At 48.5% G+C, this 25,563-nt stretch overlaps 1 protein-coding gene across 1 annotated transcript; it reads right to left on the bottom strand.

The window, feature by feature from the left end:
- Positions 1-561: 561 nt before the first annotated feature.
- On the bottom strand, positions 562-25,362 carry grk3 (G protein-coupled receptor kinase 3). The gene is made up of 21 exons (XM_037484494.2): positions 24,819-25,362; positions 16,412-16,488; positions 13,139-13,212; positions 12,918-13,019; positions 12,549-12,623; positions 12,141-12,202; positions 11,993-12,044; positions 11,597-11,688; positions 11,425-11,524; positions 11,272-11,350; positions 11,020-11,150; positions 10,641-10,735; positions 9,794-9,901; positions 9,314-9,380; positions 8,762-8,862; positions 8,580-8,646; positions 8,108-8,203; positions 4,238-4,400; positions 3,912-4,048; positions 2,965-3,078; positions 562-2,874 (listed from the first exon to the last, which is right to left on the bottom strand). Exons 1-21 carry the CDS (start codon positions 24,929-24,931, stop codon positions 2,713-2,715), a joined length of 2,067 nt encoding a protein of 688 aa, XP_037340391.1. The 5' UTR covers positions 24,932-25,362; the 3' UTR covers positions 562-2,712.
- Between the last annotated feature and the right edge of the window lie 201 nt (positions 25,363-25,563).

The raw sequence follows: 25,563 nt of genomic DNA, 5'->3' as shown, positions 1-25,563 counted from the left end.
AGCTGCACGTGCTAACAGCGGAAAGCAGCTGGAATTCATCTTATTTATTCTCATGAAGTAAAAAGTAGTAATAGTACAATGTAAAAATAAAATTCATGCATTTAAAGTTTTACTTGGATTCAAAAGTATTTGCATAAAAATATACTTCAGGTATAAAAGTCACACATTGTGCAAATGCTGAATTATCTAAAAGGACTTTTGTTTTTTTGTGTTCATGTCAAATGGAAATGTTCCGCTCTGCAGTATTTTTCCTTCTTTTTTAACAAAATATTTCCCCCTTAAAGAGGAGGGGAAAGCTGTCGTTTTGATGGTTTTAGCTAACTGGATGTTAGCAACTAATCAATACACTTTAACTCCAATGAAAGGCTTCCTTCTTGTAAACATTCCCATTGGTTGTCACATGGTCACATGATGGAGTGTGTCTTTGTTCCAATCAGCTCAAAGTGACACTCGGCTTACTGTGAATTACACGGAACTTTTCAAATAACTTGAAAGTGACATCAGTCAAATATCAAAGCAACATGTGATGCTTGAGGAATCAAAGCGAACTCGACAAGAAGCAACACGGAAAAAGGATTTTTATTCAGGAACTGTTTTTACAAGCAGCCCAACTTTCCTACCAGTCTCCAAAAAGAAGAAAACAAATGATGTATATAACAAACCTCTGGTAATAGTCACTGAAGAATAGCATTATAGAACTGCCAGTAGTATTTGAGTCCGTCTGTGAGTTCGATGTGTGCGAGCCTCCCGAAAAAAACACACAATAAATATGAAAGAGCAAAGAGTCCTGTATTCAAACAAAAATAATCATCTGGAACTCGCAGGTACAATATCTAAAGTCTTTATGTGCAAAGATTTGAGCCGAAGTCTTCACCACGAAACCATTAAAACTCACGGAGAAGAAAAAAAAAGAAAAGAGAAGCACCCCGACCATTTTTTCTTTTCTCTACATTAAATCTTTTAAATAAACCTAGAACATTTCCTCATTTCATATACACATATATTTATATATACTTTTGAATTTTTCTCCTATATGCCATCCTTATTTTTTTTATTATTTTCTTTAAACGTCTCGTTTGTGAGAATCTGTGTGACTGAAAGAAATAAAAATAAAAGCGCAGTCGGCGAAGCGCGTGACGACATTGAGCTGGATGGTGCGTCTCCATGGCAACGCGGCACACGCTCTCCAGGGAAATGTTTGGTCACAGTTTATTTTTTTTAAACCCTCCACCGTGTGTGTGTGTGTGTGTGTGTGTGTGTGTGTGTGTGTGTGTGTGTGTGTGTGTGTGTGTGTGTGTGTGTGTGTGAACTAAAAAAAAAAAAAGGAGACTTCCCATTGGTTCCCCTCAATCAGCAACAGTTATTTGGCACATTTAACACCTATTAAGTAACACATTTGGGCTAAAAGGTGCAACAACGTAATGAAAAAAGAAAAAAAAAACATTTTGGTTTACAAAAATAAAAGACAGACTTCCTCTCTAAGACGGTTTCTCTACTCGACTGGTTTGAAGGCTACGAAGAAAAAAAACAACAAAGACATCACAACCCTGCTCCAAGACGTCACGCGTCATCACAGCTCTGGCCACGCCCCCCCCGGCGGCACATCAAAACCCTGAAATCAACAAACGCATCGACGAGATCTGCGTGGGAAATAAAAAGAACCCCGACTTAAAAACGTGTGCAACATTTAAGAGAAAAGGTCAAATTGTACTTTGAGGGAAACTCAACGACAGAAGAAACTATTGGATGCTTTTATTGTGACGGGTGAGAGGAAGCGGAATAAATTTAGGAGGTATATAAAAAAAAAAAGATCCCCTCTGGTGTTTTATCAAGCACATTATCAGATAGAAATAATCGTTCAACCAGAGGCATTCTGGGAAACGCAGGCCATCTCCTCGGTGCAGGACGACATGCAGAACACCTGAAAGGCCTCAGATGTCAGAGATGAGTTGAAGGGTGGACTTCTCCTTTAATTAGCTTCAGCATCGTCTTCCTCACTTCTCCTCGAGGGGGGGTTCATACACAAAGCACAACGTTGGGGTCCTTAAGGGGGCAAGTTCCTCCCTTTAAAGAGGTTCTGTGGTCTCCACGTGTTCAGTGACGCAGCAGGACAACAAGCCCCTCCCCCTGAAGCAGGGGCAGACTCAGAGAGGGGGGGCGTCTATTTACACTCAGTCCCCCCCCCCCTCGTATCGGCAAGTCTTTACACACAAGAGTTACACCGTTGTCCGTGGTTACCCATCCCCAGGTACACGAGTTCTTCGCTGTTCCCACGGCAACCGCCTGCCACCTCCCGTCGTCAGAATCTGTCTCCATGGCAACCGGCCGAGAGACAATCGGGAAGAAGTCTGCGGCTCCTTGTACTTCCTGCATCGGAATGATCAGCCCCCCCCTCAAGTAAATGTTTGATGTTGGCACTTGATGAACAAAGGATCCTTTTTGTTATTTCTCTACAAAAAAAACTTCCCCCGCTAAAGACGCCTCGTCAGCGGGGGGGGGGGGGATGGGAGACCGTGTGGGGGGGGGGTTTAGTCCTCGTCACATTCATGCAGAGGTGCTTCACATGCCGACACCTGCTGGCTCACTCCTCCCCGTCTACTGGCGAGGTCACATGGTACGCAAAGAAAAGATGGCACACCTGCAATTGGTCGAGAGTGTGTGTGTGTGTGTGTGTGTGTGTGTGTGTCTGAGTGTGTGTGTAGGTCTGCGTGTTCACAGGCCGTTGCTGTTGCGGTGTGTGAGTGGCGGCTTGGAGAGCTCCACCCCCCCGGCCCGCCCCTTGCCGATGACTTTGGGGGCTCGGCGCAGCAGCTTCTGGGCCTCGGTGAAGGCCTCCGTCAGCTCCTTCTTCCACTGCACGAACTCCGGGTCGCTCTGCGCACACACACACACACACACACACACACACACGTTAGCGTGTAATAAAGCTCTAAGGGATCACATCTTCATGGGGGGGGGTCGTACCTCACACTGCAGGACAAACTGCTTCCCTCCTTTGATGCGCAGCAGGATGCACTTCTTGTCTTTAATCTGCGTCTCCTCCACCGTGACGATCTGCTCCATCGTCAGCAGGTTTTGCTGAAGAACAAAAAGGATGATGATGATGATGCATCTGAGAGCCTCAACTAAACGTGTCCCTGAAGGTCACTTTCCACCCGATCTCTTGTGACATAAAAGATAAAACTAAAATAAAAAGGTTTTAAGTAAAGAAATGTGATGTTGAATAAATCTATTTTATATTCATGTGTTCATCCCCAAAACTACATTTCATATGGACACGTCATATTATATATATATATATATATATATATAAAACACACACGTTATAATGTTTTCACTGAGCAGAGCCTGAACGCATCACAATGTAACTTGAGGGAATTAACGTTTTTTAGCCGTTAGCTGCTAACGTTACTAGCGCCTCCTTCTGTTGATCTAAACACCGATTGGTGGTTTAAAATGTCACATGATCACAGATCGGAGACTAGAAAAACATGAACGATGACGTCATCAGATTCTACTGAATCTTGGAGGAGAGAAGTTCCACGTTGTCAGTAACCGAGGTCACCATGGGATCAGAGCTCTGATGTCAGGGGTCAAAGGTCAACGAGGCTCCTCACTACGCAGCGCGAAGCGGGACTACAGCTCTACACAGAGGCCACACCCACACCGCCACGCTGTCCTCTTAAAGCGGAGACCAGCGTCATTGGGGCTTTGAGGACGGGGGACTTTTATTTACTCATCAACTATTGGGACAAAGTACAGAAGTCCTTGAGGACACTCACCCCGTCTCTCTGCATTTTAAAATATGTGAGCCATGCCTCCTTCAGCGCCGGGACGGACAGACAGAGAGACAACGTTCAACCAGACGGACAAAGACAGAGACGGGTCCTCTCCCCCCTCGGGACACTCACCCGTGACTCCCCCTCCCCCCTCCACTCCACCCGGTTGGGGAACAGGTAGAAGTAGCGGCGCTGCCACTGGGTGAGGAACGGGTTCCCCAGCTTCAGCATGTAGCCGTGCATGATGCAGTCCTTCCCGAAGGCGTAGTCTGCACACGCACACACACACACACACACACACACACACACAGTAAATATTGTATCCAGCTAAACTAATAACGTTATGTGATGCTACCATGTTAGCGTAGCCTAGCACCGTCCTCACCAGACTCAACAAGCGTTTAAAAAGGGATGAGGTCGTCTCAGACCCCCCCCCCCCCCCCCGGGGGGTGACTCACCCTCCTCGTGGCCCAGCTGCTTGTTCTTGGCCCTCTTGCGGGCCTCGTTCTTGTCTGTGTCCGAGTTGACGGCCTCGTAAACCGTCTCGGCCACTTCCTGCTGCCAGCGCTCCGATATGACCAGAGGGAAGTTCTTGTAGAGCTCCTGGTCGCTGTCCAGCAGCTGCAGGGGGGGGGGGACACATTCATGTATGGATCAATCAGTCGTCCCCCTTACACGACGGGAGCTTTGCTTTAACTCGAAGCATGAAGAAATAAACCACGGCCCGATGGCGATAGAATGACATCATCATCAGTGTATAGGAAATAGAAGAGAAAGAAGAAGTGCATCAATCAAAACAGGAAGTAGAGCGCGCTAACCCCCCGTAGCTATCGTTAGCTTCCCACATGCTATCAACGAGCTCTTCTTCATGGTCTCCCTCCCCAGTAAAGGAAGCTGCTCATGAACACCCTCCCCAAGATCCTTTACCACAAGGCTTTTATTGTGAAAGGCAAGAACAGAAGAACAAGTCTGGTTCAAGATGGAAGTGGTTGTTTCACACTAAAAGCTCTCGAGAGGAAAATGTGACTGTAGCTCATCGGTTAGCATGAAGCTAACGGTCCGAGCGCTGGGTGTCCATCAGATACGTGATGTCCATCAGATACGTGACGTCCATCAGATACGTGATGTCCATCAGATACGTGACGTCCATCAGATACGTGATGTCCACCTGATACGTGACGTCCATCAGATACGTGACGTCCATCAGATACGTGACGTCCATCAGATACGTGACGTCCATCAGATACGTGACGTCCACCAGATACGTGACGTCCACCTGATACGTGACGTCCACCTGATACGTGACGTCCACCTGATACGTGACGTCCACCTGATACGTGACGTCCACCTGATACGTGACGTCCACCTGATACGTGACGTCCACCTGATACGTGACGTCCACCAGATACGTGACGTCCATCAGATACGTGACGTCCATCAGATACGTGACGTCCACCTGATACGTGACGTCCACCAGATACGTGACGTCCACCTGATACGTGACGTCCATCAGATACGTGACGTCCATCAGATACGTGACGTCCATCAGATACGTGACGTCCACCTGATACGTGACGTCCATCAGATACGTGACGTCCATCAGATACGTGACGTCCACCTGATACGTGACGTCCATCAGATACGTGACGTCCATCAGATACGTGACGTCCATCAGATACGTGACGTCCATCAGATACGTGACGTCCATCAGATACGTGACGTCCATCAGATACGTGACGTCCATCAGATACGTGACGTCCATCAGATACGTGACGTCCATCAGATACGTGACGTCCACCTGATACGTGACGTCCACCTGATACGTGACGTCCACCTGATACGTGACGTCCATCAGATACGTGACGTCCACCTGATACGTGACGTCCACCTGATACGTGACGTCCACCTGATACGTGACGTCCACCTGATACGTGACGTCCACCTGATACGTGATGTCCACCTGATACGTGATGTCCATCAGATACGTGACGTCCATCAGATACGTGACGTCCACCTGATACGTGACGTCCACCAGATACGTGACGTCCACCTGATACGTGACGTCCACCTGATACGTGACGTCCACCTGATACGTGACGTCCATCAGATACGTGACGTCCACCAGATACGTGATGTCCACCTGATACGTGATGTCCACCTGATACGTGATGTCCATCAGATACGTGATGTCCATCAGATACGTGATGTCCATCAGATACCTGACGTCCATCAGATACGTGACGTCCACCTGATACGTGACGTCCATCAGATACGTGACGTCCATCAGATACGTGACGTCCACCTGATACGTGACGTCCATCAGATACGTGACGTCCATCAGATACGTGACGTCCATCAGATACGTGCCGTCCATCAGATACGTGCCGTCCATCAGATACGTGCCGTCCATCAGATACGTGCCGTCCATCAGATACGTGACGTCCATCAGATACGTGATGTCCACCTGATACGTGATGTCCATCAGATACGTGATGTCCATCAGATACGTGATGTCCATCAGATACGTGATGTCCACCTGATACGTGATGTCCATCAGATACGTGATGTCCATCAGATACGTGACGTCCATCAGATACGTGACGTCCACCTGATACGTGACGTCCATCAGATACGTGACGTCCATCAGATACGTGACGTCCATCAGATACGTGATGTCCATCAGATACGTGATGTCCACCTGATACGTGATGTCCATCAGATACGTGATGTCCATCAGATACGTGATGTCCACCTGATACGTGATGTCCATCAGATACGTGATGTCCATCAGATACGTGATGTCCATCAGATACGTGATGTCCACCTGATACGTGATGTCCATCAGATACGTGATGTCCACCTGATACGTGATGTCCATCAGATACGTGATGTCCATCAGATACGTGACGTCCATCAGATACGTGATGTCCATCAGATACGTGACGTCCATCAGATACGTGATGTCCACCTGATACGTGATGTCCATCAGATACGTGATGTCCATCAGATACGTGATGTCCACCTGATACGTGATGTCCATCAGATACGTGATGTCCATCAGATACGTGATGTCCACCTGATACGTGATGTCCATCAGATACGTGACGTCCATCAGATACGTGACGTCCATCAGATACGTGATGTCCATCAGATACGTGATGTCCATCAGATACGTGACGTCCATCAGATACGTGATGTCCATCAGATACGTGATGTCCATCAGATACGTGACGTCCATCAGATACGTGACGTCCATCAGATACGTGATGTCCACCTGATACGTGATGTCCATCAGATACGTGATGTCCATCAGATACGTGATGTCCACCTGATACGTGATGTCCATCAGATACGTGATGTCCATCAGATACGTGATGTCCATCAGATACGTGATGTCCACCTGATACGTGATGTCCATCAGATACGTGATGTCCATCAGATACGTGATGTCCATCAGATACGTGATGTCCATCAGATACGTGACGTCCACCTGATACGTGATGTCCATCAGATACGTGATGTCCATCAGATACGTGATGTCCATCAGATACGTGATGTCCACCTGATACGTGATGTCCATCAGATACGTGATGTCCATCAGATACGTGATGTCCACCTGATACGTGATGTCCATCAGATACGTGATGTCCATCAGATACGTGATGTCCATCAGATACGTGATGTCCACCTGATACGTGACGTCCACCAGATACGTGACGTCCATCAGATACGTGATGTCCACCTGATACGTGACGTCCATCAGATACGTGATGTCCACCTGATACGTGATGTCCATCAGATACGTGATGTCCATCAGATACGTGATGTCCATCAGATACGTGATGTCCACCTGATACGTGATGTCCATCAGATACGTGATGTCCATCAGATACGTGATGTCCATCAGATACGTGATGTCCATCAGATACGTGACGTCCACCTGATACGTGATGTCCATCAGATACGTGATGTCCATCAGATACGTGATGTCCATCAGATACGTGATGTCCACCTGATACGTGATGTCCATCAGATACGTGATGTCCATCAGATACGTGATGTCCACCTGATACGTGATGTCCATCAGATACGTGATGTCCATCAGATACGTGATGTCCATCAGATACGTGATGTCCACCTGATACGTGACGTCCACCAGATACGTGACGTCCATCAGATACGTGATGTCCACCTGATACGTGACGTCCATCAGATACGTGATGTCCATCTTATCTCAGAGCAGATAGAATATCTCCCTTCTCCCTTCGATGCTGAAGTTCCTCTTAGGGAGCATGAGGAACATCTCATCTCCTCCGTGGTCTCGTTACCTTGATGCCCTTCGTGTCCTCCTCGTCGAAGGAGCCAATGTCGAAGGCGTCGGCGGCGTTCACCTCCCCCCTGGGAGGAATCAAGGGAGGAGAGTACTGCAGAGGGGGGAGAACACAGGAAGAGTTTCAGGGAGGAGATCAACAACAACGAGGCCACGCAGTCCTGCAAGCAACGAGGTAACCATGGCAACATCGTCGGTAGCGGACTGGTGACTGCATGGCAACAGACGACCAATGATATTAGATAGATTAGATATTTATTTGAACAATACAGCATTCATCTTATTTCCATGTGCGTTTGAGTCCTGATGGAGGAACCTCCTGTGGCACCACCAACGTCTGGAAATCTTATTTACTGATTGTGATTTTCACTTATGATCAAAATAGTATTTAAAAACGTCCCTGAACGGTCTGTCTGAGCTAAATGCACTTGTTATATTTTATTGAGGTGTTCATGAGGACACGTGTTTACCTTCTGCAGGTACACCTGCTGCCAGTCGATGCCTTTGAAGAACTGATGCTCCTTCACCTCCGCAGCTCTGAGACACAACAGGCTGTTAGTCCCACTCTGACCAGCAGGGGGCGGGGCCGCGCTTCTCCCTGCTGACCCCCGTGTGCGTGTGTGTGTGTGTGTGTGTGTGTGTGTGTGCGTACCCTCGGCCCTGACAGCCCAGCCTCTTGGAGACGTCTCTCTGCAGGAGCCCCTCCAGGAGGTCCTTGAGCTCCACGGTGAAGGAGTCTGGCAGCTCCACATTCTGAGAAGAGAGAACTTGCTTCTTTAACCACGTAGTTATTAATGGAACAGATATATCTTTAATATATTCATGTATAAACATCTAGATGGACAGGTTACATATGAACACCCCCCCCTCATTAAAGGGATGAACCAGATCAAGTGGCCGGATTACGATTCTAATCCTGATTTATTGTGAAATGAAAGATCAGACTCTCTGTTTAAAAGGCACACACACACACACACACACACACACACACACACACACACACACACACACACACACACACACACACACACACACACACACACACACACACACACACACACACACACACACAGTTGAAGTTTATGAAATAGGATTCTTCTGTTTGGCTTTTAGCAGGCAGTGCCGACCTGCTTTACCCAGAATGCACTGCATGCTGAGGTGTGAGCAGTGAAGGGGTCCAGCCATAATGTAACGTGTGTCTCACCATGGTGAGCGTCATGCGGTCGATCTCATGCTTGTCTTTGGTCTTGTGCTGCCTGAAGGGACTGTGCCTGCACAGGAGAGAGGGGTATATCATCATCATCATCAGGTAAGGATATATCAACTACTAGAGAGAATGTCACATCCTCTTTTACTTTGGACCACGACGTGTTTCTACTGAATATTTTGACTTCATTTTTAAAACTTTTGACCCAAAAATTAGCTCATTCAATTAGAAATTTAGATTTACTTTAAACATTTCAAATTTAAACCTAACCAAATTTGAAAATAGATTTTTTGTCTTTTCTCAACGATTATTTAACAAACTATTTCACGTAAATTCAGAAACCGAAACTGTAGTCCTGAGACTTCAAACCACACACACACTTCAGATCAAACAGCGGTGATAGAGGAGCTGGACAGGAAGTGAGGAGCAAAGAGGAGGTGAAGAGGGGGTGGGGTTATCAGCAGGAGGCGTGGTTACCCTCGTAGGAGTTTGAAGAGCATGCAGCCTAAAGAGAACCAGTCAGCGCTGCTGTCGTAGGCCGTCCCCTTCTGGAGGACCTCTGGAGCCATGTAGCCATGAGTGCCCCTGGAACACACACACACACACACACAGAGAGACACACACACACACACACACACACACACATTAGAGCTTAATACCTGCGAGCCGCTCAGACGACATTAATATCAGAAGAGTTATGACGCGCTTCCTCTCCTGTAATAACAGTCATCGACGCACCAAGACGCCGTTTTCACTTCCACTATGACAGGAGGAGCAGGAGGAGGAGGAGCAGCAGCAGGAGGAGGAGGAGGAGCAGTAGGAGCAGCAGTAGCAGCAGCAGGAACAGGAGGAGCACCAGGAGGAGGAGCAGAAGGAGGAGCAGGAGGAGGAGCAGTAAGAGGAGGACGAGCAGTAGGAGCAGTAGGAGGAGCAGCAGTAGCAGCAGCAGGAGCAGGAGGAGGAGGAGCAGTAGGGGGGGAGGAGCAGGAGGAGGAGCAGTAAGAGGAGGACGAGCAGTAGGAGGAGCAGCAGTAGCAGGAGGAGGAGGAGCAGCAGCATGAGGAGGAGCAGCATGAGGAGGAGCATGTGACCTCTGCTCTTGATCACCATTGGTTACTCATGAATGGACCGATGCAGAGAGGAAGTCTTCATGGTTTACATTCATATATTTGACATACATCTCCCGTGGTGCCCCCCCCCCCCCCCCTACAGGGGAGCATTGTACATAACACCTCCATCACTGCTGGGGCCCTTTAGCTCTTTCTGCTTCACTTGGGAACATGAAGAAGACCCTACAAGCTCCGCTGGCTGTGATGTCACTTACACACTGGCGTGAGGTTTCTTCTTGGAGAAGTCGCAGGCGAGGCCCAGGTCAGAGATCCGAACATGACCGTGTTCATCCAACAGGATATTAGCTGGCTGGGGGGGGGGGACATTGACAGAGGACAGAAAAGATCAAATCAAAGTTCTAGTTTCCGTTTCACAGCAGAAGAATTCAGCCTGGACACAAAAAATAAAAAGAAGAACCTCCTGTCCTGGTTTTCCTCCGACCCCCCCCCCCCCCAACACTCAAGTATCATCTGTTTATGAAGCCCTAAAACTCTCCCAGAAATATGTCTGTTGTTATGGCAACCAGTCCAAACAAGAGGCCGGAGGAAGACCAGGGGGGGACGAGTGGACGAGAGGAGGACTTGACACACTACCTTGAGGTCTCTGTAGACCACGAAGCGGTTGTGCATGTGCTCCAGACCCAGGATGATCTCTGCTGCGTAGAAGCGCATCTCCTTCTCGCTGAACACGCCGTGCTGGGACAGGTGGTAGTGCAGGTCGCCACCTGGGGAGGGACACACAGCACCCCGGGGATGACCAATGGACAGGAGGTTATTTATAGAACAGCTGGAGCCGTGTGATGAGGTGATGATGAGCAGGTGGGGGAGGGGGGGGGGGCAGCCTACCGTTCATGAGGTCCAGGATGAAGCACAGCTTGTCGGGGGTGTGGAAGGCGTACGTCATGCACACGATGAAGGGGCAGTCCTGAAGAGAAGCACATGGTGAGCTCAGTGACGTCATTGGTCCTTCAGGTCAGACATCACTGCGTCACCACTCACCCCCGTGCTGACGAGTGACAGCATGATCCTCTCGTTGAGCGCCAGCGTCTCGCCCTGCTTCATCTTGATCCTCTTCTTGTCCAGACACTTCATGGCGTACCTGAGGGACGTCAATCATTCGTTCATTCATTCATTCATTCATTCATCCATCCATCCATGGGCAGTGCCTCACATCTTTCCCGTGTCGGCCTTCCTGCAGCCGTACACCTCCCCGAAGCCGCCGCGGCCGATGATCCGGTGAACGCTGAAGTCGTTCATGGTGAGCTGAAGAGGGGGCGGAGCAGAGTGACATCACACCTCAGAACAGACACACACACACACACACACACACACGCACACAAACACACACACGCGCTTCTATGACAAATAGAAAAGTGTATTATGATCAAATGTGTCCTCTTCGTCTTATTCTGTTCAATGTCACATTGCTATGAATTGTGGGTAATTCCCTCAGGCAGATCTTTAACAACAGGACAGAACTACACTTCCTGATTATTCCCCCCTCTCCCCCAAAGCATTCTGGGAAGTTCCAATGAGTCTCCATCTGCTCCGAGGAGGTCCTACTCACGTGGATGTTCAGCTCCACGTTCTTCCACTGGCAGAAGCGAGTGAACTTGTCACTGAGAGGAGAAGAGAAACACATGGGGGGGGTCAAAGGGGGGGCTTTACAGCTGGAGGTGAAGCTCCGCCTCCTCCTCTCCCTCCACGCTCCTCACCTCTCAATGAACTTCTGGAAGATCTTCCCTCTCAGGCTGTCACAGATCTCCACGATGTACGGCTGGGGGGAAACCAGACACAGTAGAGCGGGTCAGACCAAAGACTAAAGGGGACCGGGTCAGACCAGGTCTTAGAGGGCACGGGGACTCGACCTGTTAATGGACCCGTCAGAGACTCTGAGCCCCCTAAAGGCTCCTAAATGACATTTAATGACATTTCTGCTTTAGCCCTTCTGAGAAGGTCATGAAGTTCAGGGTTTAAATAAAGAGGGCCATGGTTGCTGTGTGTGTGTGTGTGTGATTCACACCCTCAGAGGGTGTGAAGGCTCTGATATTTTAATTATTCGTCACCAGTCCTCCTCTAATACTCTGCTGGGATCGGATCCCTTTCACTTTGTGGGTTGTTACCTGGAAGAGAGTCGGAGGAACCTGCTTCTTCGTCAAGTGGCTCTGAACGTGGTCCACAGCTTTCTTAGAAAAGGGCTGAGACGCAGAGAAGGAGAGAAGACACACGGAGCAGTAAAGTGTGTGTCTGTGTCTGTGTCTGTGTGTGTGTGTGTGTGTGTGTGTGTGTCTGTGTGTGAGACACTACAGCCAGCTGCTCAGAAATGATCTGCTGTTAAGAAATGATTATTAATAAGTTAGTCCAGTAGATGGTGAGATGTGTCAGTTTGTGTGTCCCTGTCTATGTGTGTGTGTGTGTGTGTGTGTGTGTCCCTGTCTGTGTGTGTGTGTGTGTGTGTGTGTCCCTGTGTGTGTGTGTGTGTGTGTCCTCACGTGGGAGCAGGACAGCAGCTCCTTCATGATGTATCCATCGTAGATCTGCCGGCTGCGGCTCAGCCGCTCCTCCTCCGAGTCCAGCTTCTCATAGTCCTTAATCTGAGATAACACACACGCACGCACACACACACACACACACACACACACACACACACACACGGTCATACAAAAGCCCACAGAGCCCACAGAGCGACACCTTTTGGATCTGATCCACTCACCTCTTCGTAGAATTTGAGCTGAGGAACAGCCTCGTCGATCTCAGTCATGCAGAAGTCCTTGAAGAGGAGGAAGCCTGTGTGGGGGGGGGGGTGTCCATGAGGTCACGCAACATGCCAACACTAAACAATGTGGTCTGACTTCCAAGGTCCCCAGAGGATGAACATTAAGTCATTCAAACTGTAAATAGATTAGAGTCATTTAAAAGATCTATAATATTAGATATTTACTGAGGGGCCGATACAGCTGATTCTGAGCCTCCAGCCATCTCACACACACACAATCTGAAGAAGACGATGAGAGAGGGGGGGGGGGTAGATCAGAAGCACTGTTGCCATGGTAATTGCCTCCCTGGCCAAAGGCTACGTGTGTGCACAGTGGAGTGGAGATAAAGAGATCCAGCTGGTGATGTCTAAACATCTGATACCACTTCACGCTGTGGACAGAGCAAAGACATCTAGAGACCAGAGGACACAGGGACAGACTCCTCTCCGGTAGCATGCGGTTCTGTCCTCTCTCAGCGCTAACCCGATTAGCTGGGTTTTAGCACAAATAGAAAGCTAAGGAGCTCCATGAGGATCAGGAGTCTGTGAGCGACACACAACATGACAACAGGATGCTACAAACCAGAGACAGTAAAACTAGAAGATCAGATGTTCTGCACTGACAGTCCCAACAGAACCGGGACAGTGGTTCAGAACCCAGAACGGAGGGGAACCGGTCATCTTAAACATAAACCAGAACCTCAGGACCCGGCCCCCTGATGGGTTTAAGATGACTTTCTGCTTCCATCATCCATCCTGCCCCCCCCCCCCCCCCCCATCAGGCTTTATCGCTGCTCCAGACGTGATGCATCATTTCCCCCCCGCTCAAACACAAGGCGCGCTTGTTTGCAGAGCGGGCGCCGCTGACAGCCACAGCAGGAAGGTGTGAGGGGGGGGGGGGGGGCGCTACAGCTGTTACATCACCACCACTCCAGGATTAACCTTAATCACTGAACACTTCAACACTGCCTGGCTAATCACCCCCCCCCCGGTCCCAATCAGAATGATTGATCCGTGCAGGAAGAATGCAGATCTCAATATGACTAAAAGGTCGATTTGTGTTGAGGGTCATCTGCAGCTATTTGGAACATCTTCATCATTTCAGTTCATCCGGTGGGAAGGAAACCAGCGGAAAGCATTTGATTGGTTTCAATTGAATTTATGGAGGAAAAAAAGAAAGAAAGGACGGATTTGTTACCAAGGGCAACGGCTTCCCTGTGATGCATTAAACATACACTGACCTTTACTGTGTGTGTGTGTGTGTGTGTGTGTCCTTGCTCTGCAGTCTGCTGGTGTTTGCAGCATGAAGTTTTACTTTGATATTTCTGACTTCTAAACACGTCCAACTTGTGTCTCAAACAGCTCGTTGTCACCTGAACTGCTCGGACGATCCCAGGTTAGAACGAAGCTGCACGAGATCATCGCTCTTATAAATGAAGAAATTAAGATGTGAAGATGAAAGTGTGGGCTTCCTCTTGCTGATCTGAGACCAGTCCCCCCCCCCCCACAGGACTGTTTGTGCTCTGGATGTCTTGATAATACATTATGACCATGAATCAACTGTCATAAGCACGTTAACACAAACCTCCACCAGAGGTCCATCCTCAGAGGACAAGACCCCCAGAGCCCTCAGAACCACAAATCATCTGTAGTGACCAGCAGGGGGCGACTCCTCTGGAAATGATGCTTTAAGGCGGGGCCTAACTCTGATTGACAGGGCTCTACAGGAACGTATACGGCGCTTTTACTTCACATAAATGTTTATTATGGGTTTGATGGAGTTTGTTCCTCAGATGTTTGTAGGATGTGATGACATCTGATATTTAAACTAAACTTTAGCATCACACAAGACTCCCCTTTAACAAACATTGACTCTCCTGCTAGGATTGCAGTTGGCCCTGTTGCGTAACATCTGGAGGTAGAAGCAGCACACCTCACAGGAACTTATTGTATAAAACTACTCCTGGTGGTAGATTTAAAAACAGCAGCTCCCTCTGCCTGTGGTCGGGGGGGGGGGGGGGGGGGGGGGGGGGGGGGGTTGGCCACGGTGGTCTGGAGGAGGACAGACAGGAGGACGGCCAGAGGGGTGGACACTGTGTGGACAAATGCGCCCCAGCCTCCGAGAGGAAAGAACGTTGCATTCTGGGAAGCTGGGAAAAATCTCTCTCTCTCTCTCTCTCTTTATCACCTATTTTATTCCCCACTTTAATCAATTTCATTTCTCTCTGCCGACGAGCAAGTGCAGCAGTTCTGGCCCAGGTTCCCATGGCAACCCCCGGCAGTTGCCAGGCAACGCAGAACTCTCCATCATCCATTCCAGAAGTCTGACAGACGGAGAGGGAGAATGCCAAAGCGAGAGGGAGGAGGGATGAAGAATGAAAACAAGGAGTGGTCCATCAAATACTGTTCTTACAACCTGGTTGTCATGACGCCCAAAGACTCATTAGGAGAACTAAAGAAGCTTTAACATCTGTAAAGCAATAATCAAATCCGCTGGGGGGGGGGGGGAGGTCGTCGCAGTAACGAGCCAGATCCACTTTCATTTCTCAGCGCAGGAAGACGAGCCGCTGGGCGCTCCTCCTTTAGAGGAGATGGGGGCTCCAGGTCGTCCTCTGGAGACGCTGAGCGCTGTGATCGGATGCTTGAGAGGGAGCGTGTGTTCGAGGTGACAAACGGTTCAGAAGAAACCGCAACGCCACGGCGCTCAAACGGGCCGCATGCAAACATCAACATTTACTATTCAAATGCACTCAGCTGCTCCCTCCCTGCTCAGCTAACCCTGGTTAGCATCAGAGCTAGCGTAGCATTCAGGAAACCTGAACCTCCTCGATCATTCACAGACAGACAGGGCTCTCCTGGTGGTCCTGCTACACCCAGCCCAGCATTTTGTTGAAAACAGGAACGGAGGCTCTACGTTTATATTTAAATATGGATAATGTTGAGTGAGATGAGGCAGACAAACCGACAGAAGATCACAAGTGGAGTAAATGTTGCTTCGGTGCCAAATATCTTAAATTAAAGCACTTTGAGATATATTGACTCCTCGATGGATTTTGCGTGTGAATAAATATTCATCTAATGGACCGGGTCAAACATAAGAATTCATCCTCAGGGGAACACGGAATGATGAAACATTTGACTTTGTAAAGATAAATATCACAAATGTTCATCCTCTGGGGACCACAAACAGCAGGTGTCTCCTAAAATGTGACGAGAAAAACGTCCACTCACCGATTTTCTGATTGAAGATTTTGTCAAAGGTCAGTTCGTCCCTCTCCTCCAGGTACTTCTGCATCACGCTGCGGATGCTGTGGGCAGAAGGTGTGGGTCACTACACACATACATGTACACATGTGTATCATTAGCTTGTAGCTCAGGCGTAGTCTCCTCCTGCTGCGTGTGATCCCGGCCTCGGCTTGAGACTCTCCCTGCCACCTGTCCCCCGACGGGGGGGGGGGGGGGGGGGGGCGCCCTGGGAGCTGTTAACCTCACAGAGTCAAGAAGGATGAATCAATTAGTGCCTCCTCCATGCGGCCCATTAACACTCCGCCAGCCCTCTGAGGGCCCCCCCCCCCCCCCCGAGGGAAGAGGCCCTGCTTCACCTGCGAGCACCTCGCCAGGGAGCGTGTAATGACACGCTCGTCCCACCGATCATCTCCAGTGGGTTTCTGTTCATGACATCGCAATAATAACACACCGTTCTTTTTTACAGATGTTCTGGGGACGTTGTGACTTTGACTCTTGTAAACATTGCACTCGGTAGAATTCTCTGATGAAGAGATTTTATATTTGTCCATATTGTTCCTGATTTGCATTCAGAATCCGTGTCTCAGTGGAACACGACCTTTTCTGTTTTTTCTTTACGAGCCACCTGACCCGATGAACTACTTAACAGGAAGTCACCACATCTGGACTGAGCAGGGAGTAGACATCGAATAGGTCTGGTTGAGACCTGTCAATCGGCGTGTAGGCCCGCCCTAAAGCAAGCAAGCAGAGTCATTCCTCATAGACTTCTATAGGACCAGGAGTCGCCCCTGGTGGTCACTACAGAGAATGCAGCTTTCAAACATGAAGCTTTGATTTCACTCTGCAGGAACTTGACTGTAGTTGAAACAGGAAGGAAGTTTATTTAAAGGATGTTTGACATTAGTCAGAGTAGACACAGCTGCACGTGAACATGAATTAGTGGAAAATGTATCATCAGCAGACCAACAGCTCAGTAGGGTAACGATGTCTTTGTCAGACAGACGGCGTCAGTGCAATATAAAGGGCCTCAATCGATTTATACGAGTCTTATACCTCACAGTAATCTAAATTACACCTTCAAACACTGCAGTTTACATATTCATCCATTTCTATTTACGTATATCTTTTAGATTTTAGCATATTTTAACATCCGAACCTGGTTTGTTATCCATTTAGTAGCATCGAAGTGAGCCGCAGAACAAAAATGAAGACCTAAAACTAAACTATTGTCATAAGCTTCTGCATATTGGATCAAACATTTCAGAATTTGGACTTTTGCATCAGACATGATGGATGAAATGTAAATACAACAGATACATAAGGAGCAATGCGTATTTCACACCACACTAATAGCCACAAGTCAAAAAGCTGATGGAAGCTACGGTTAGCTGGGGGAAGCTGATGGAAGCTACGGTTAGCTAGTGGAAGCTGATGGAAGCTAAGGTTAGCTATGGAAGCTAATGGAAGCTACGGTTAGCTAGTGGAAGCTGATGGAAGCTAAGGTTAGCTAGTGGAAGCCGATGGAAGCTAAGGTTAGCTAGTGGAAGCCGATGGAAGCTAAGGTTAGCTAGTGGAAGCTGATGGAAGCTACGGTTAGCTGGGGGAAGCCGATGGAAGCTACGGTTAGCTAGTGGAAGCTGATGGAAGCTAAAGTTAGCTAGTGGAAGCTGATGGAAGCTAAAGTTAGCTGGGGGAAGCTAATGGAAGCTAAGGTTAGCTGGGGAAGCTAAGGGAAGATGAGGTTAGCTAGTGGAAGTTGATGGAAGATAAGGTTAACTAGTGGAAGCTGATGGAAGCTAAAGTTAGCTGGGGGAAGCTAATGGACGCTAAAGTTAGCTGGGGGAAGCTAATGGAAGCTAAGGTTAGCTGGGGAAGCTAATGGAAGCTAAGGTTAGCTGGGGTAAGCTAATGGTGAGCACGCAGACAGACTGGTTATCTTCAGCCAGTCACCTCGTCAAGTTCTCAAACATCTTTCCAAAAACGTTGAATGGCGCGGCGACCTCGTTGGGAGCGCTCACACCCACGAATAAAAACCTCTGTGGGCAACGGCGTCACGCGTCAGCTCGTGGGAGCAGACGACCTCTGGAGGGGGGAGTGGGGGGTGTAAATGTGGTGTCATCGGCTGCAGGGTTTCGCGGGGAGGACGCGTAGACTATCGAGTCTGGACGGGCCGGACCACGTCCAGAGGAAGGTCAAAGATCTATCAGATTTATCCCTTTCTTTTGTGATCTGATCCGTGCTGAAGTATGAACTCCTTCACACTCCAAACACAAGGAGTCTGTGGAACAAACCATGACTTTGACTTCTTCTTCTTATTTCCTGGATATTGAGACACAGGAAGTGCGTCGGCGTCTCTGAGCATGTGTGGTCTCTTCAAAAAGGAAATAAAGATAGCGGGCGCGAGGAGACGAGCCGCGTTAGGCTCGGGCGCAGAGGTTACGGAGACTTCCCGTTAATATGTTAAATATTGACACATGTGTCATGTGCTTACACCGTGGGGTCAGAGGTCGACGGTGAAGGAAGCTACAAGAAGTTAATACACTCAGTACTATTTGTACTGCTAAACCTCAGCGCTGTTACACACATTTATAAAGTCTATGGATTTCTATCATTATTGATACTATGAAACATTTACTCAAAACGAACACAGTGTAGAAATACTGCTACATGTATGTTTATTTTTTTTACAATTACTTGGAATATATTTTAAAAGTAGGTAAAAATATATTCTATTGTTACACTATTGTTGAGTCATTTGTGTGTTAGTTACTGTAATGGTGCAGGAGGTAAAAGTGGAGCTTCTTTTAATCACACCCACTTAATTAGACTCTGCAAAGTCATTAAAACTCTCAAATAAATGAGAAAATAGGTTTGCTTCTAATGTGAGTATGTTAGAAGTATAAAGTATCATGAGGCGTACTTGGTTCACACAGAGCATCACTGTAGAGGCTTTCCGGTTGGTGTAGTAAGTAAAACAAAGTATATAAAATCAATCCAAGATCGAGGTCAGAGTCTCCCACCATCAGGCCGCCGCTTCGTCATCGCAGCAGTGGCTTCTGGGAGTTATTTTATTTCCAGATGGAGGCCAGTGTTAGCTCGTGGCTCTTTGTAATAGTGCTCATCTTGTTGTGGAGGTAACAGCTGGTTCCTGCTGAGCCAGATGTAATGGAGGCGGAGTTATGTAACCACAGCCAAAAGGAAAGTGCAGTGCATTGTGGTCCCTCGCCTGCATCCGACCGTGCATGGACACATTGTGTCTTTCTGTTTGCTGACCTCACCAGGACGTTTCTCCAGGGAGAAACCCCTGACCCCCCCATAGGGTACCGTTACCATCACAGTGTAAATGAAGCTTTACCTAGAACATTCAGTAGAATCAGTGATGACACCAGTCTTTGACTGTCCAATCATGTGATCAGTATTTAGATAAACAGGACGAGCTAGTAACGCTAACCGCTAATGTTACTGAAGTGAAACTCTGTTGGTTAGCTGTTAGCAGTGCTGCTAACGTGGCTAGCTCTGAACAGAAAGCTACGTTAAAATATTTAACTTCCGTATTTGTCCCCCTGTGAGGGAGACAATGGGCGGCTTTGTCTCCGCCAGCTCAGGCACAACTAAACAAGCGCTTCCATCGTGTCGTCTCTCTTTACCTGAGGAACTAGTCCCACTCTGAAACTGGTTTCTCCAGCTGCTGCTGAGCGCCTGAATGCACCAGCTGTCAGGTTTCAGAGGTTTGTTAAAGGAGCAGCCGGAGACAAAGTGTAAATATTTAGATATATTTACTTTCTTTATTCTCTGAAACCGCAGCCTAACCTCTACTACGGAGATATATGTAAACTCGTAGCGTGTGAATGTGATACCTTTATTACCTTCACACAAGTAAACTATTAAACGTGTTACGACTCCCCTGTGACACAGGGCGAGCCTCGTAACCATGGTGATGGGGCTTCACCACAGCGACTTCACTCTACACAGTAGACAGAATATATATGTACACACACATATATATAGAATTAAATACTATTGTTTCATAGCTAAAAGTCCTACTCTCCTGGCAGGTCTCCCTGCTCCATTCCACCTCAGCAGCTCATCCACAATGCAGCAGCTCCACTGGTCTTCAACCTTAAGTTCTCCCACAATGCTCCACTCCTCCTCTCTTCACTGGTTACCAGCGGCTGCCTCGTCCAGTTCAAAGCACTGGTGCTCACGTAGCATGCTGTGAATGGATGGGGTCCAGTCTCCAGGACCTGGTGAAACCCTCCATCATTTCCATATTCTCTGGGCCTTTTGAGTTTTTCATGAACAGAAATAATAATAAAAAGATAATGCAGGTCTTCTGATAATTCAGATACACATCAGAGTAAACTGATCCGAGGACAGCCGTCTCCACGTCAACATCTACTTAATTCAAAGGATTCCATTCATCAAATAAGGAGCAAAGTTTTAACTTATATTCACACAGAGTGGCGTTTCCTCAGCGTCATCAAGTCATCAAAAATGTCCCTTTGTTTTTTAATGCCACCATTTTCTGTGGAACAGCACCCATTGCATTTTGTATAATGAGTTAAAAAGCAGAAGAGATGCATTCTGGGAGTGTTTGAATATTCTCCCACCAAAGGTGCGAGTGGACATCGTGTTCCTCTCACCAGAACCCAACTGTGACTTCTGTGGAGCGCCCAACGTCTCTGGACTCCGCCTCTCTCTCGTGTGACCTCATCACCCCCCCCCCACACCACGTGTGACCTCATCACACCCCCACCCCCCCCCCCGGTCACAAACACCCTGCAGTGCGAATGGGAGAGAATTCTCACCTTCTTGTCAGAGGACGTGGCCTCGGACTGAGAATGTGGCAGCAGCTCGCCATGTGAAGATGGGCCTCCCACGTGCACGCCGTCCCTCTTACAGGAAGTCGGGTTTTAGGGTTTTCTGTAGAATCAGCCAAGCTTTTGAGCTTTTAAGTACTGCGAAACGACGCTCAGTTTTCTGGTGCGTTGCTACGGAGACGCTGCATGAAGCAGAACCCCAGAAACACGGTGCAGGACGTCCAAGGTGTGGAGCGGTTCACACTAAACAAACTGAACCAGTGTGTCAACAAGGGGGGGGGCACCTTGACGAGGAGGGGGCAGGTCTGTTCCTGGGGGGCTACAGGCTGATCTAACGAAGCCTCCTCACTGTCACGTACTCGGTGCTTTTTGTCGACTCATATTTGGGTGTGTTGTCATTTTAAAGTGATTTCATAGCACCTGTCCATCTTAAGCTGTGTTTAAATGTGGGGTTGAACTTGCTTTATTTGTTTTTTAAATTAGTATGTTTTGCACTGGGAATTTGCACCGTCAGTTCTGTTTTAGAATAAATGGTTGGAAAATGCAGCTTTTTTTGTTAATCCGATTAATAAATAAAAAAATAAATCAATTATCAAAATAATCGTTAGTTCTAACCCTAAATGAAACCCCCGTGACCTAAAAGGCCCCTTGGAGAGCTTCAATGCTCTAATTCAATAATGTGAGGAGATCGATGCTGATCAATAATCAACACCGCTTTAGTAGAGAAGCTCAAATATTTGTTTAAGTGATTTTAATATTAGGCATAATTTCAGATTTCATTAACTATTAATTGATCAGTTAATCAATGACTACGGTTACATTCACTAAATATATTCTGTGCTCTTATTCTGAAAAGAACAATACTCCTAATAAGCTTGTTTACGTGGTCAAATAAACTTTACTGTTTCATTGATGTTCACAGGAAGCCGTTCGTAAAACAACCTTATCTTCATCATCATCATCATCATCATCATCAGTGACCTCGTTCTGGTCTTTGTTTACACGTCCTTTGAATATATGTAATATAGAGATATGACATACACGCTTCTACAGATGTGCACATGAGGGTTAGACTTGTTGGACTTCCACTCTGGAGACGTCTGTTCACATCTAAAGCTGCTTGGAGTCAACTGAGAGGACGGATTAGCTCGAGGCTAACAGCGCTGCATGCTAGTCCTTCTAAACGTCTCTATGACATCACCGTCCAACAAGACATCAGAGCGACGTTACTACAGGTAGTGTGACCCGTGTCCAATGACACACACACACCAGATGTTACAAACCTACCGGAGGACCAGATGTTACAAACCTACCAGAGGACCAGATGTTACAAACCTACCAGAGGACCAGATGTTACAAACCTACCAGAGGACCAGATGTTACAAACCTACCAGAGGACCAGATGTTACAAACCTACCAGAGGACCAGATGTTACAAACCTACCAGAGGACCAGATGTTACAAACCTACCAGAGGACCAGATGTTACAAACCTACCAGAGGACCAGATGTTACAAACCTACCAGAGGGCCCAGATGTTACAAACCTACCAGAGGGCCCAGATGTTACAAACCTACCAGAGGGCCCAGATGTTACAAACCTACCAGAGGGCCCAGATGTTACAAACCTACCAGAGGACCAGATGTTACAAACCTACCAGAGGGCCCAGATGTTACAAACCTACCAGAGGGCCCAGATGTTACAAACCTACCAGAGGGCCCAGATGTTACAAACCTACCGGAGGACCAGATGTTACAAACCTACCAGAGGGCCCAGATGTTACAAACCTACCAGAGGGCCCAGATGTTACAAACCTACCGGAGGGCCCAGATGTTACAAACCTACCAGAGGGCCCAGATGTTACAAAGCAACCAGAGGGCCCAGATGTTACAAAGCAACCAGAGGGCCCAGATGTTACAAACCTACCAGAGGGCCCAGATGTTACAAACCTACCAGAGGGCCCAGATGTTACAAAGCAACCAGAGGACCCAGATGTTACAAACCTACCAGAGGACCCAGATGTTACAAACCTACCAGAGGACCAGATGTTACAAAGCAACCAGAGGGCCCAGATGTTACAAAGCAACCAGAGGGCCCAGATGTTACAAAGCAACCAGAGGGCCCAGATGTTACAAAGCAACCAGAGGGCCCAGATGTTACAAACCTACTAGAGGACCCAGATGTTACAAACCTACCAGAGGACCAGATGTTACAAAGCAACCAGAGGGCCCAGATGTTACAAAGCAACCAGAGGGCCCAGATGTTACAAACCTACTAGAGGACCCAGATGTTACAAAGCAACCAGAGGACCCAGATGTTACAAAGCAACCAGAGGACCCAGATGTTACAAAGCAACCAGAGGACCCAGATGTTACAAACCTACCAGAGGACCCAGATGTTACAAACCAACCAGAAGGCCCAGATGTTACAAACCTACTTTAGATGGTACACAAAGGAAGAACTGGTCTCATCTAGCAGACAGCAGCAGGACATGAAGAGACTGAAACGTCTCGCCTCTGAAAGTGGAACCAGAAACCACACGGCTGAGGGAACGGTTTGACAGAAGGCTACGCTAACGTGGCTAACGTGGCTAACACACGGATCAATCAGAGGCCAGCTGTGCATGCTGCACTAGTTACTAGTTAGTTACTACACCAAACTGGGACTCATCTTCCATGAGCCGGACTTCACATGCACGGCTCAGAGGAACCGCCCCAAAAGGTGTCACTGACCGCTTGGACCCACATCAGCACTTCACAGGTGGAGCTGCTGATGTGGAGGTGTCGATGAGAGATTCAGAAACAGGAAGAAGACTGAAACACGGCGAGGACGCTGCGAGCGGAGGGTGGTGACAGCGCACACACACACACACACACACACACACACACACACACACACACGCACACAGTGATCATTTGACTGAAATGCAAAAGGATGTGTCAAAGGTTTGCCCCCCCCCATCATCATCATGTAAAGCAAACCCTCTTAATAGCCAAATGTTTAACCACATCCTCTTCAATCAAGCTGCAACCACACACAAGCACACACACACAGTAACACACACACACACACACACACACACAGTAACACACACAGTAACACACAAACACACACACAGTAACACACACACACACAGTAACACACACAGTAACACACACACACACAGTAACACACACACAAGCTGCGTAGCTGCAGGGACAAAAGGGTGTGCAAATATGAAGACATCTGTGGGGGGGGGGGCGAACTGGGTTCTTGCAAAAACATCCTGGCTGTGTGAAAGGGGTTCAGCATTGGGGGGGGGGGGCTCGTTGCATGGAACCATGATGGAGAAGCCTTGTATTGATCAGAGGGGAGGGGGGTCCTCCATGAGCGTGACAGTTAACTTCTGAGTGCGTGCGTGTGTGAGTGCGTGCGTGCACGTGAAGTGGCAGCAATGATTCTTTAGTACACACTGAATAGGACATAGCTTCAGTCAGTGAGGGAGGGGGGTCGGGAGGAAGCGCGCCTCTGCACACAACGCGCACGGACACGATCAACCCGTCACAGCTCGTATCGAGGGGGGGGGGGGGCTCACCTGGGCTCCGGCAGGATGATCTTCTTGCTCGCCCGGGCCGCGGGGGTCGACTTGCTCTTCTCCATCGCCATCAGGTAGCTGACGTCGGCCAGCACCGCCTCCAGGTCCGCCATCTTCCGCCCTGCTGCGACCGATCGATCCGACCAACCGGGGGCTGCTGCTTCTACGGCTTCAGGGAGTCAAAACCACAAGTCTGTCCTCCACCGGATGACAAGCGGTGCGGGGGGGGGCCGACTGTGAGCGGACCATCGACGGGGGAGGGGGTCGTTGTCTCCGGCTCTGGTCTCTGCCTCACGTCGCCCTCAAAGTACCGTCATTGTGACAGAAGGGGGGGGGGCATGGAATAAAGGGTCCGGGGGGGCGCTGGGTCAGCGGGCGGGTAATCCCATGAGATAAAAAATATATAAATAAAGATAAAATCCAGTAAATGAAGCGATGTCTCGCCAGGAGTCCAGCTGTCTCTGGGGGACTCTCACGGAAATGTGCCCCCCCCCAACACACAGACACAAAAGATCCGACACGTGCAGGTCTATTTACCCCCCCCCCCCCCCCACCCGCCCCAGAAACCGCTTACGGTGTAAACACCTGTCGTGTCGATAAGAGAAGGAGTGTGGTGCGGATAAAACACGGAGCACACGTGCGCTGCTTCCTGGGGAGCTCAAGGTGGGGGCGGCAGGTGGAGGTTCTGATCATCGAGGTGGTGCCCCCCCCCCTCCTCACAGTCCCGAACAAACGATGAAGAAAT

The sequence above is a fragment of the Pungitius pungitius genome, chromosome 18 (genome assembly GCF_949316345.1).
Source record: "Pungitius pungitius chromosome 18, fPunPun2.1, whole genome shotgun sequence".
Taxonomy (NCBI): Eukaryota; Metazoa; Chordata; class Actinopteri; order Perciformes; family Gasterosteidae; genus Pungitius; species Pungitius pungitius.
Note: the sequence above shows the minus strand (reverse complement) of the source record. Positions and strands in the feature narration are given on the sequence as shown.